Source organism: Centruroides sculpturatus, unplaced genomic scaffold, assembly GCF_000671375.1.
Source record: "Centruroides sculpturatus isolate CEXI.00-Female unplaced genomic scaffold, Cexi_2.0 scaffold1070, whole genome shotgun sequence".
Classification (NCBI taxonomy): Eukaryota; Metazoa; Arthropoda; class Arachnida; order Scorpiones; family Buthidae; genus Centruroides; species Centruroides sculpturatus.
Genome location: NW_019386008.1, coordinates 126002 through 138389, shown reverse-complemented (window position 1 = coordinate 138389; position 12388 = coordinate 126002). Strand labels below are relative to the sequence as shown.

At 28.3% G+C, this 12388-nt stretch overlaps 1 protein-coding gene across 2 annotated transcripts in view; it reads left to right on the top strand.

The window, feature by feature from the left end:
- The first annotated feature begins 1781 nt into the window (after positions 1-1781).
- Positions 1782-12388, top strand: part of LOC111613090 (rap1 GTPase-GDP dissociation stimulator 1-like) — a 73549-nt gene continuing 62942 nt past the window's right edge. Inside the window, exons 1-2 of one of the 2 annotated variants that reach the window (XM_023354398.1) lie at positions 1782-2008; positions 4885-5010. In XM_023354398.1, the coding sequence (XP_023210166.1) occupies positions 4917-5010 (94 nt within the window). In that variant the 5' untranslated portion in view covers positions 1782-2008; positions 4885-4916. The remainder of the gene's footprint in view (positions 2009-4884; positions 5011-12388) is intronic. The other variant, XM_023354397.1, reaches the window with a different exon arrangement.

The following is a 12388-nucleotide window of genomic DNA, read 5'->3' as shown; positions in this document are numbered from 1 at the left end:
TGTTTCTTTCACAAGAAATGTATAAAATTAGTGCTGTATTAGACTTATGGTACCTAATTTACATACTGTACAGATGATAGTAAACTCAACTTACTCGCCTAAACTCTCCGTAGCGTGGCGCTTGACGGTGGAAAGTATATATATAATTATAATAAAGTTACAATAAATTAAGTTAATATATAATTATATATACAGTACCTAATTTATATATAATTAATATATAATTATATGTACAGTACCTAATTTATATATAATTTATATATAATACTGTACAGACGATAGCAAACTCAATTTAGCCGCCTAAACTTTCCGTAGCGTGGCGCTGGACGGCGGAAAGTAGTTCAGCTGCTCATCCACTAATGGTCCAGATTCGACCAATCTTGTCGCGACACGAGTCGGCGACGACGTTTTATGAGTCCCTTTATACGAATACTGCCGCAATTTTTTTGCTACGTTATAGGAATTTCCGTTATAGGAACCCACGTTATAGGGGGGTCGACTGTAATACATTCCATACCGAAAAGATACTCAAATATTTTATGTATAACATTTATTCAAAGAAAATTATACAATATACATTGTTAAGGAGTGTGAATCATCATCATCTTTTCTTCTAGTGCAAAATGAACCAACCTGAAATGCGAATTCAGTTTGCAGAAAACAAAAAGAATCGAAATTTAATTTGGAATTGGTCATTAAATTTAATATGCGATGGCAGTATAACTGCCTACCTCTAGTCAAATTATCCATTTCTAACATTTAATTATAGCGTTTACATAGTCCAAGAATTTGACATATTGTTTGGTGTGTTTATTATATAATGGGCTATGGTTGTTGATGTTTATATGTAATATGTGTGAACACAAGTTTGGAAAATGTGTGATCACAAGCAACACTAAGATGCTAGTGGAACAAGTGCTAAATACAGACTGATGTAACATGTGCACAATCTGGGACTTCCCGTCTTCTCATCAATCGTTATGTGAAACGTCGCTCGTTATGTGAGTCATTTTTTACAATTTGCTTTGCTTGTTATGCGAATTACTTGTTATAAGAGGTGCTCGTTAAGTGAAGTTCTACTGTATTACAATTTTTTTGGTTTATTTGGTTAAGTCAATGTGACATGTGGCCAGTATGCCGAGGGGATGCTTCCTGGGAATAGTTTTATGGAAACAAGCTGCTATTTTGACGTTACTGACTTGAAGAAAACTCAGAAAATTGTATGTGGCCAACCTGTTGGCCATGCATAAACCAATGACCAAGTATCAGTGTAACAGTTTCAACTCCATACAGGTGAGTGTGCCTGTGTGGAGTCACATCACATCAAAGTAATAATATAGTCTACTTTGCATTACTTCATTGTCACAGTAATGAAGTGTAATGCAATAACAATCAAAAAATTAACAATGTATTATCAACAAACTATCAATTAGCATTTATTTATTATTTTTTCAAACAGATGGCACTACATGTAAATCCAGCAAATCCAATGTAAATTGAAATTAATTGTATAAAAGTCCAACAAATATTTTGGGATGTGATGTACGACATTATTAGTTAGAAGTATGTTAATGTAACTGAGTTTTGTAGCAATTGGTTGAACAGTCTAGAAGTGTATAGTGAACAAACAAACAAACATTCTCATTTATAGATATAGATATAAACAGATTCATAATATTTATTTTAAGAATTTGTTTGATAGAATTTCATAACAAATAAATTAATAAGAGTTAATTTAACTAATTTGCATTTAATGTTAATTCAGCTGAGTGAAATTAGCTGACACTCAATTGATATCGTTATCAGGTACTTTTTTTAATTATTAGTTTAGATGCTATATAATCATGATTTATTTCTTGATATCTAGGTTCTAATAGACAAGCACTTGTTGAACATTTAATACAGTCTGGTATTGTAAGCACTGTTATTTGTCTCTTAAAATCTGAAAAATTATCTCCTCCTCTTACTGCCAAAATTGGTGAACTCATAGCTGAATTGGCAAAAGTAGGTATGTATTTTACATAATTTAAGAAATGAAGCTTTATAAATAATGTAACCATTTTCAAATAGTTATAATATATCAAAAAATATTTTTGTAATTAGTGATATTTATCCATTAAATCTAATATTTTATAAGTTTAAAAGTTTCACAATCAAAGAGATATTAAATTTATTAATGAATAAAGTTAAATAAAAAAAGTAGTGTTTATAAATAGTTAAAAGTATGCTGGAAAAAGTAAAATAATTTCAGATTACCTGTTACATAATTTGTGATTATTTATGTAAAAATTGCATGGACAGAAGTGTGATTCATACTTTTATTTAATGTGCTGATGTAACTATTGTCTGGAAATAAACCATCATTATTAGTTTACTTTGCAACCATTTCAAACTGGTTTTCTTTTTTAAAAAATTCTTAAAATATATCTCACTTAGATGACTTTTGGGCTATCTGAATAAGAAGAATTTTCACACAAGTTCTGCTATATAAACATTTCTACATTATATGAAAGATGATGATATCTATAAGAATTTTATGGATGATATAACAAAATAGAAGTCTAATAAGGCTGTATTATTGTTAAATTTTTGGATTTAAGTTAAAATAAAAGAACAGAGATTTCCTATTTGATGACATATCAAGTGTGTGTATTTATTTATATATTCATTATTAAAAGATCCTTTTTCCAGTATATAAAATGCTTAAAATATATACCATAATTGTTTTTTTAAGGTTTCTTGTAAAAATGATAAGTTCAATTTAGCTTTTGAGGGTAAAATATAGTTAGAGGTTCATCAGAATAATTTTTATAATTACACAAAAGTTATGGGTTTGAAGACAATGAAGCTGTTGATAAGTATAATACCATTAAATGAAAAAATCATGCTTGTGTAACTTTTTGATTTATAAATTAGTTAAAAAAGATAAAATTCCTAATGACAAAGGTCAGAATATTTAAAAATCTCAGTATATTTTTGACAATAAACAAGATATTTCTACAAAATAAAAAAAAACTATTTTATCTTTTTTACATTTGACAGTAGATATTAGTATAAATGATGCTATTCTATTTTTAATTAAATGAAACAAGGGACTTGTCAATCAGAATTTTAGAAGACTTACTTATTACAACTGTGAATCTGTAATAAAGAAAAAAGGAAAAAAGATGTATTTCTCGATTCTTCAGTTTGGGAAATATAAAAAGTTATTCAATAGGTCTTATGCTTCAATATAATGCCAAATTTTTTATATCTTTATGGCAACTTATTCCGATTTTTAAACGTTATAAAACAATAAATAATCTTGAATATCAAATTTTTATAAAATTAAATGGAACATGAGTGTATCTAGACATAACATCTCATTACAGTACTAGTGGGAATGAAAATGGTATTTGTAATAATATCATTGTCTCTTCATATCTATAATAATGTGCTAAAGCAATCTTTTATTTTTCACTTAAATGTAAATTTTTCTCTTTGCATATCCTATAGAAATATATAAATTGAAAGTAAAATATTGGTTTAATTATGTTTTTATGAATTATAATAAACACTATCTACCAAAAGTAATTATTCACTCTTTAGACAGCAGAATACAAATACATTGTTCCTGTGCAGTTCTATTATAGGTGGCAAATGGAACATCTTGAGTATACATTATTTTAATATGAATTTTTGTAGTTGTCAATGAGTAACAAGCTCTCTGAATTCGAGAAGGGTGTCATTGTTAATTGCCACCTAGTTGGCTTGTTAATTCATGTTACAACAAAAAATTGTAGCACTCTAAATTGACTCACAGTTAATACTTCTATTAATTGCAATATATAGGAAATTTTAAGAATACATCATAAATTAATTAATTAATCAACCTAAATCTTAATAGATAGGATGTTACAGAATAATGTACATGCAACTATAGAAGAACAAAACATGATGGACACTACAAGACAGGAGTTTCAAGCTGCAATTAGAGCCATCTTTCTGTTGGTCAAGGCTTGAATGTGACATTATTATGATACACTGTACACAAGCATCTAACAATAACTGTCATGAGCTAAAATGTGTCAGAATTGTTCCATCAAACAATGGAAATGCATTCTATGGATTGACAAATCCAGATTTATATTTTCCTAGTCAAATGCATGTGTTTGGATGTGGCAATTATTGGAAAAATGTCTGCTACCTGAGTTCATTGTGTCCATAGACAAATAGAGTGTAGAACGATTTCAGTCGATATGTCACACAGATTCTTAATAATGTTTGAAGTTATCTTAAACAAATACTGAAATAGTGGACAATGAAATGCAGGAATGTATTTCATTACAGGAAGATGAGGATTGTTACATCTAGAATAACAATACTTTTATGAAAAGAATTGCAATCAACAGATAGACTAGCCAGTTCTGAATCCTGATCTCCCCACAGATGATATACACACCCTGATATCCATCACATATCCAATTTGTAGGATGAACAGGTGCTGTGAGTGCAGGCCAGTCCAATACATTGTGTACTAAACTGTTGAGCATGAATTTACTTCAAGAACAGTGGAGGAATATGAAGTTACCTGTATAGCTTGTACTAGTAGAATGTATATTAGGAGATTGTAGCCATGATAATAGCAAGAGTTGGTCCAACAACAAATTGAAGAGACAAGAATCATCCCTTTAGTATACAATAGGAATATCCAAGTATTTTTGATAAATAGTTTATTTTACTGTTACTGTTTACTGTAAAATTGCAATTTAGATTTTATCTTAAAAAACATATTTTTTTATCATTAACCTTTTATTAATGAAAACACAAATTTATTACACTAATCAAACATGTTATTTGATTAGCTGAATACTTTTATTAAATAAACATTTTTCTGTAATTTAGATATTGCTAGAAAACCATGTACAGACGTAAGTATGGTTGGACCTCTTGTGGATCTCTTATCTAGTGAAGATAATCAGACAGTTCTGCAAGTGTGTCGTGCCTTGGCTAATATCTGTTATGATAATGGTAAGACATGCATCAGTTTTTTTAATATGATTATTATAAACAAGCTTATTTAGAAAGTTAATAAAGTAATTAACATTTATTTTATAATAATTTTTAAGATCAAGCAACATCTAATTTTAGTCTAATCAGTCAGTTCTGAATGTTATAATATTTAAAGAAAAAAATAAATTTTAAAATTTTATTACAAATACTAGCTGCAAGGACCCGCTTTGCTGGGTTTTTATTTGTGGGCAAAAAGTAACGATAGTGAAGATTAAGATAATTACATTATAGCTAATCTTACACGTTTTCACAGAATGCAAGAATTAGGTCCCCCGTTTTCAGACTAATTAGAGACCTGGTCCCGATTCTATTTCTGAACGTCTCCTGTTCACGTTCAGTCAAACGAACTATTTTCATTTTTTTATAATTTATTTTGTATACTAGTACTTTCTATATATTAACAGGACTTATTATACTGGAAAAATTATGGATGCAGATATCTAGTCTTACAGTTCAAAAATAACGTTCTTTATTTAGTTCACCTGTTAAATTTCTTATTTCTTCTTCTGTATTCCCCATTCTCTGCTTTCTCCAATTTTCCAGAATTTCAGCTATAGATTATTAAATAATGTTTAATTATTATGTCTTTTTGTCCTTTTTAACTATTTATAATTTATTTTACAGAAGAAGAAATAAGAAATTTAACAGGTGAACTAAATAAAGAACATTATTTTTGAACTGTAAGACTAGATATCTGCATCCATAATTTTTCCAGTATAATAAGTCCTGTTAATATATAGAAAGTACTAGTATACAAAATAAATTATAAATAGTTAAAATGGACAAAAAGGCATAAAAATTGAACTATTTTCAACGTTTCTGGAACGTTTACAATCGTTCTATAATCGAACCAATATTCGAATTTTATGTTTGAATGTAATTTGAATATTATTCGAACATAAAATTCAAAATAGAAAACCACTTTCAACCACTTTCAGCCCCATATCTCCCACATCCTTATAGCTATCGAGACGCAACCCCCATAGTGCACGAATGGAGACTTGGGGCTACTACCACATACAAACACCATTTACGTGCGATGTGTAGTTTTGGCGGAAAAGTGAAATATAGGGACACACACGTCCATTTATATATATATATATATATATATATATATATTTATTTATTTATTTTTATTTATTTATTTATTTAATAAATAAATACATTTTATAAATTAACAGATCTATATATATATATATACAGTACAGCATCGATTATCCGATCCCCGATTAACTGTCACATCGGTTAATCGACCGTTCTAGTCGGCAAATTTCAAATGTCCGCTAATGATGTGGCACTACAATATTTGGCTATGTCTTGGCTACTTTAATATTATTTTTGTTAAATTTTTGCGTGTTTTAGCTGGCAACGTCGGCTCAACCATAGAAAGGAGGCCAGTATTTAAACGAGACTTAATTTTCTAATTATGAGTGGTTGTTTGTTTTGTGAGCAATAACATAATTTAAAAATAATTTTTAACGACACAATAACGACGATTATTATTTTTAAAAAAAATTTGTTAGACTTGACATCAATGAAAATGCAATGCGAAGTTGGTTAATAGCGATATACTAATATACTAATTACATGGGATACGCTAATATACTATATTAATAATGTATTTTTTCGTTCTTTTCGGTTATCCGATTTTTTCAGTTATCTGACCAACCTGAGTCCCCAATTGAGTCGGATAATCGATGCTCTACTGTATGTATATATATACTCTAATCTTACTTGTAATGAAAATTTATCCTGTACAGTGCAAGTTACAACTTCATTATTAAAATAAAAAATAGAATGTTTTGTGTATTCAATGCAACAGAATCTCTTCTGTGTTAAAACTGAGTTTCTGAAAATTGATATTACCAAAGCATTGATAATACTGTATTGTGGATGGACTGATGTACAAAATATTGTTTATGCAAAATGACTTTTTGAGACGCTCTGCCCAATTATTTGTTGGTTTTGAAAAATATAAAATTTAAGACATTTAAAAAAAGGTTTTGAATCCAAGTTCTCATTGAAGATAAACAGTTTACAAGTCCACAAAGAATTGTTACAAAGAAAAGAAACCAGCCAAATCTTATTGTGCATATTTGAACCGGATATTAAAAATTGATTCACTTGCTGATGTGGATGCACCATTGATCTTTTGGTGTTATAGAATCTTAGATGACAAAGTATGCAAATCTTTTCTTCATGGAGTGAAAACCATTAAATAATTTGAAAAAAAAAATTTTTTTTTATGAGTCAATTAAACAAAACATGAAACAAAATCTAAGATATTCATGGAAAAATCTTCATCTGGTGATATATACAATCAATTTAACTATGGAAAAGAAATCATGTCAGCTGTAATTGTCTTGATAAATTAAAAGAAAAGAAATCATATGTGAGCTCAGGATTATTTTTGCATTTTTTTAAAAAGAAAAGAAATGCTTCCATTGACAGGAATTTGCATGTTGCATCAGAATATTTTATGTAAATATACTGTTATATAAATTTTAAGCTGTAAGAACTGTAGGATAATTTTTAAGTATAAAATTATAAAACAATGAAATACATAATGGTAAATGTAATATATATGTTTTGAGATTTCTAATTTTATTTTTTAAAAGTCATTTAATGGATATAACCATAACTTTGAAACTTTTCAAGATGTCAAAAACTGTTCATTGAAATACCTTGGGACCAGCAGCACTATTAGCAACATAATTCCAAAAACATTTCAATGAAAAGTTTTTGACTTCTTGAAGATTGAAAGTTCTAGTTGCAAAGCATTGAGAAAAAGTTTAGAAAATAATATTTTTCATTTTTATTTAACCATATTTCAGTTATAACCAGTTAAATATTTTTTATTTTTTCAGTNTGCTACGTTATAGGAATTTCCGTTATAGGAACCCACGTTATAGGGGGGTCGACTGTAATACATTCCATACCGAAAAGATACTCAAATATTTTATGTATAACATTTATTCAAAGAAAATTATACAATATACATTGTTAAGGAGTGTGAATCATCATCATCTTTTCTTCTAGTGCAAAATGAACCAACCTGAAATGCGAATTCAGTTTGCAGAAAACAAAAAGAATCGAAATTTAATTTGGAATTGGTCATTAAATTTAATATGCGATGGCAGTATAACTGCCTACCTCTAGTCAAATTATCCATTTCTAACATTTAATTATAGCGTTTACATAGTCCAAGAATTTGACATATTGTTTGGTGTGTTTATTATATAATGGGCTATGGTTGTTGATGTTTATATGTAATATGTGTGAACACAAGTTTGGAAAATGTGTGATCACAAGCAACACTAAGATGCTAGTGGAACAAGTGCTAAATACAGACTGATGTAACATGTGCACAATCTGGGACTTCCCGTCTTCTCATCAATCGTTATGTGAAACGTTGCTCGTTATGTGAGTCATTTTTTACAATTTGCTTTGCTTGTTATGCGAATTACTTGTTATAAGAGGTGCTCGTTAAGTGAAGTTCTACTGTATTACAATTTTTTTGGTTTATTTGGTTAAGGCAATGTGACATGTGGCCAGTATGCCGAGGGGATGCTTCCTGGGAATAGTTTTATGGAAACAAGCTGCTATTTTGACGTTACTGACTTGAAGAAAACTCAGAAAATTGTATGTGGCCAACCTGTTGGCCATGCATAAACCAATGACCAACTATCAGTGTAACAGTTTCAACTCCATACAGGTGAGTGTGCCTGTGTGGAGTCACCTCACGTCAAAGTAATAATATAGTCTACTTTGCATTACTTCATTGTCACAGTAATGAAGTGTAATGCAATAACAATCAAAAAATTAACAATGTATTATCAACAAACTATCAATTAGCATTTATTTATTATTTTTTCAAACAGATGGCACTACATGTAAATCCAGCAAATCCAATGTAAATTGAAATTAATTGTATAAAAGTCCAACAAATATTTTGGGATGTGATGTACGACATTATTTAAGTTAGAAGTATGTTAATGTAACTGAGTTTTGTAGCAATTGGTTGAACAGTCTAGAAGTGTATAGTGAACAAACAAACAAACATTCTCATTTATAGATATAGATATAAACAGATTCATAATATTTATTTTAAGAATTTGTTTGATAGAATTTCATAACAAATAAATTAATAAGAGTTAATTTAACTAATTTGCATTTAATGTTAATTCAGCTGAGTGAAATTAGCTGACACTCAATTGATATCGTTATCAGGTACTTTTTTTAATTATTAGTTTAGATGCTATATAATCATGATTTATTTCTTGATATCTAGGTTCTAATAGACAAGCACTTGTTGAACATTTAATACAGTCTGGTATTGTAAGCACTGTTATTTGTCTCTTAAAATCTGAAAAATTATCTCCTCCTCTTACTGCCAAAATTGGTGAACTCATAGCTGAATTGGCAAAAGTAGGTATGTATTTTACATAATTTAAGAAATGAAGCTTTATAAATAATGTAACCATTTTCAAATAGTTATAATATATCAAAAAATATTTTTGTAATTAGTGATATTTATCCATTAAATCTAATATTTTATAAGTTTAAAAGTTTCACAATCAAAGAGATATTAAATTTATTAATGAATAAAGTTAAATAAAAAAAGTAGTGTTTATAAATAGTTAAAAGTATGCTGGAAAAAGTAAAATAATTTCAGATTACCTGTTACATAATTTGTGATTATTTATGTAAAAATTGCATGGACAGAAGTGTGATTCATACTTTTATTTAATGTGCTGATGTAACTATTGTCTGGAAATAAACCATCATTATTAGTTTACTTTGCAACCATTTCAAACTGGTTTTCTTTTTTAAAAAATTCTTAAAATATATCTCACTTAGATGACTTTTGGGCTAACTGAATAAGAAGAATTTTCACACAAGTTCTGCTATATAAACATTTCTACATTATATGAAAGATGATGATATCTATAAGAATTTTATGGATGATATAACAAAATAGAAGTCTAATAAGGCTGTATTATTGTTAAATTTTTGGATTTAAATTAAAATAAAAGAACAGAGATTTCCTATTTGATGACATATCAAGTGTGTGTATTTATTTATATATTCATTATTAAAAGATCCTTTTTCCAGTATATAAAATGCTTAAAATATATACCATAATTGTTTTTTTAAGGTTTCTTGTAAAAATGATAAGTTCAATTTAGCTTTTGAGGGTAAAATATAGTTAGAGGTTCATCAGAATAATTTTTATAATTACACAAAAGTTATGGGTTTGAAGACAATGAAGCTGTTGATAAGTGTAATACCATTAAATGAAAAAATCATGCTTGTGTAACTTTTTGATTTATAAATTAGTTAAAAAAGATAAAATTCCTAATGACAAAGGTCAGAATATTTAAAAATCTCAGTATATTTTTGACAATAAACAAGATATTTCTACAAAATAAAAAAAAACTATTTTATCTTTTTTACATTTGACAGTAGATATTAGTATAAATGATGCTATTCTATTTTTAATTAAATGAAACAAGGGACTTGTCAATCAGAATTTTAGAAGACTTACTTATTACAACTGTGAATCTGTAATAAAGAAAAAAGGAAAAAAGATGTATTTCTCGATTCTTCAGTTTGGGAAATATAAAAAGTTATTCAATAGGTCTTATGCTTCAATATAATGCCAAATTTTTTATATCTTTATGGCAACTTATTCCGATTTTTAAACGTTATAAAACAATAAATAATCTTGAATATCAAATTTTTATAAAATTAAATGGAACATGAGTGTATCTAGACATAACATCTCATTACAGTACTAGTGGGAATGAAAATGGTATTTGTAATAATATCATTGTCTCTTCATATCTATAATAATGTGCTAAAGCAATCTTTTATTTTTCACTTAAATGTAAATTTTTCTCTTTGCATATCCTATAGAAATATATAAATTGAAAGTAAAATATTGGTTTAATTATGTTTTTATGAATTATAATAAACACTATCTACCAAAAGTAATTATTCACTCTTTAGACAGCAGAATACAAATACATTGTTCCTGTGCAGTTCTATTATAGGTGGCAAATGGAACATCTTGAGTATACATTATTTTAATATGAATTTTTGTAGTTGTCAATGAGTAACAAGCTCTCTGAATTCGAGAAGGGTGTCATTGTTAATTGCCACCTAGTTGGCTTGTTAATTCATGTTACAACAAAAAATTGTAGCACTCTAAATTGACTCACAGTTAATACTTCTATTAATTGCAATATATAGGAAATTTTAAGAATACATCATAAATTAATTAATTAATCAACCTAAATCTTAATAGATAGGATGTTACAGAATAATGTACATGCAACTATAGAAGAACAAAACATGATGGACACTACAAGACAGGAGTTTCAAGCTGCAATTAGAGCCATCTTTCTGTTGGTCAAGGCTTGAATGTGACATTATTATGATACACTGTACACAAGCATCTAACAATAACTGTCATGAGCTAAAATGTGTCAGAATTGTTCCATCAAACAATGGAAATGCATTCTATGGATTGACAAATCCAGATTTATATTTTCCTAGTCAAATGCATGTGTTTGGATGTGGCAATTATTGGAAAAATGTCTGCTACCTGAGTTCATTGTGTCCATAGACAAATAGAGTGTAGAACGATTTCAGTCGATATGTCACACAGATTCTTAATAATGTTTGAAGTTACCTTAAACAAATACTGAAATAGTGGACAATGAAATGCAGGAATGTATTTCATTACAGGAAGATGAGGATTGTTACATCTAGAATAACAATACTTTTATGAAAAGAATTGCAATCAACAGATAGACTAGCCAGTTCTGAATCCTGATCTCCCCACAGATGATATACACACCCTGATATCCATCACATATCCAATTTGTAGGATGAACAGGTGCTGTGAGTGCAGGCCAGTCCAATACATCGTGTACTAAACTGTTGAGCATGAATTTACTTCAAGAACAGTGGAGGAATATGAAGTTACCTGTATAGCTTGTACTAGTAGAATGTATATTAGGAGATTGTAGCCATGATAATAGCAAGAGTTGGTCCAACAACAAATTGAAGAGACAAGAATCATCCCTTTAGTATACAATAGGAATATCCAAGTATTTTTGATAAATAGTTTATTTTACTGTTACTGTTTACTGTAAAATTGCAATTTAGATTTTATCTTAAAAAACATATTTTTTTATCATTAACCTTTTATTAATGAAAACACAAATTTATTACACTAATCAAACATGTTATTTGATTAGCTGAATACTTTTATTAAATAAACATTTTTCTGTAATTTAGATATTGCTAGAAAACCATGTACAGACGT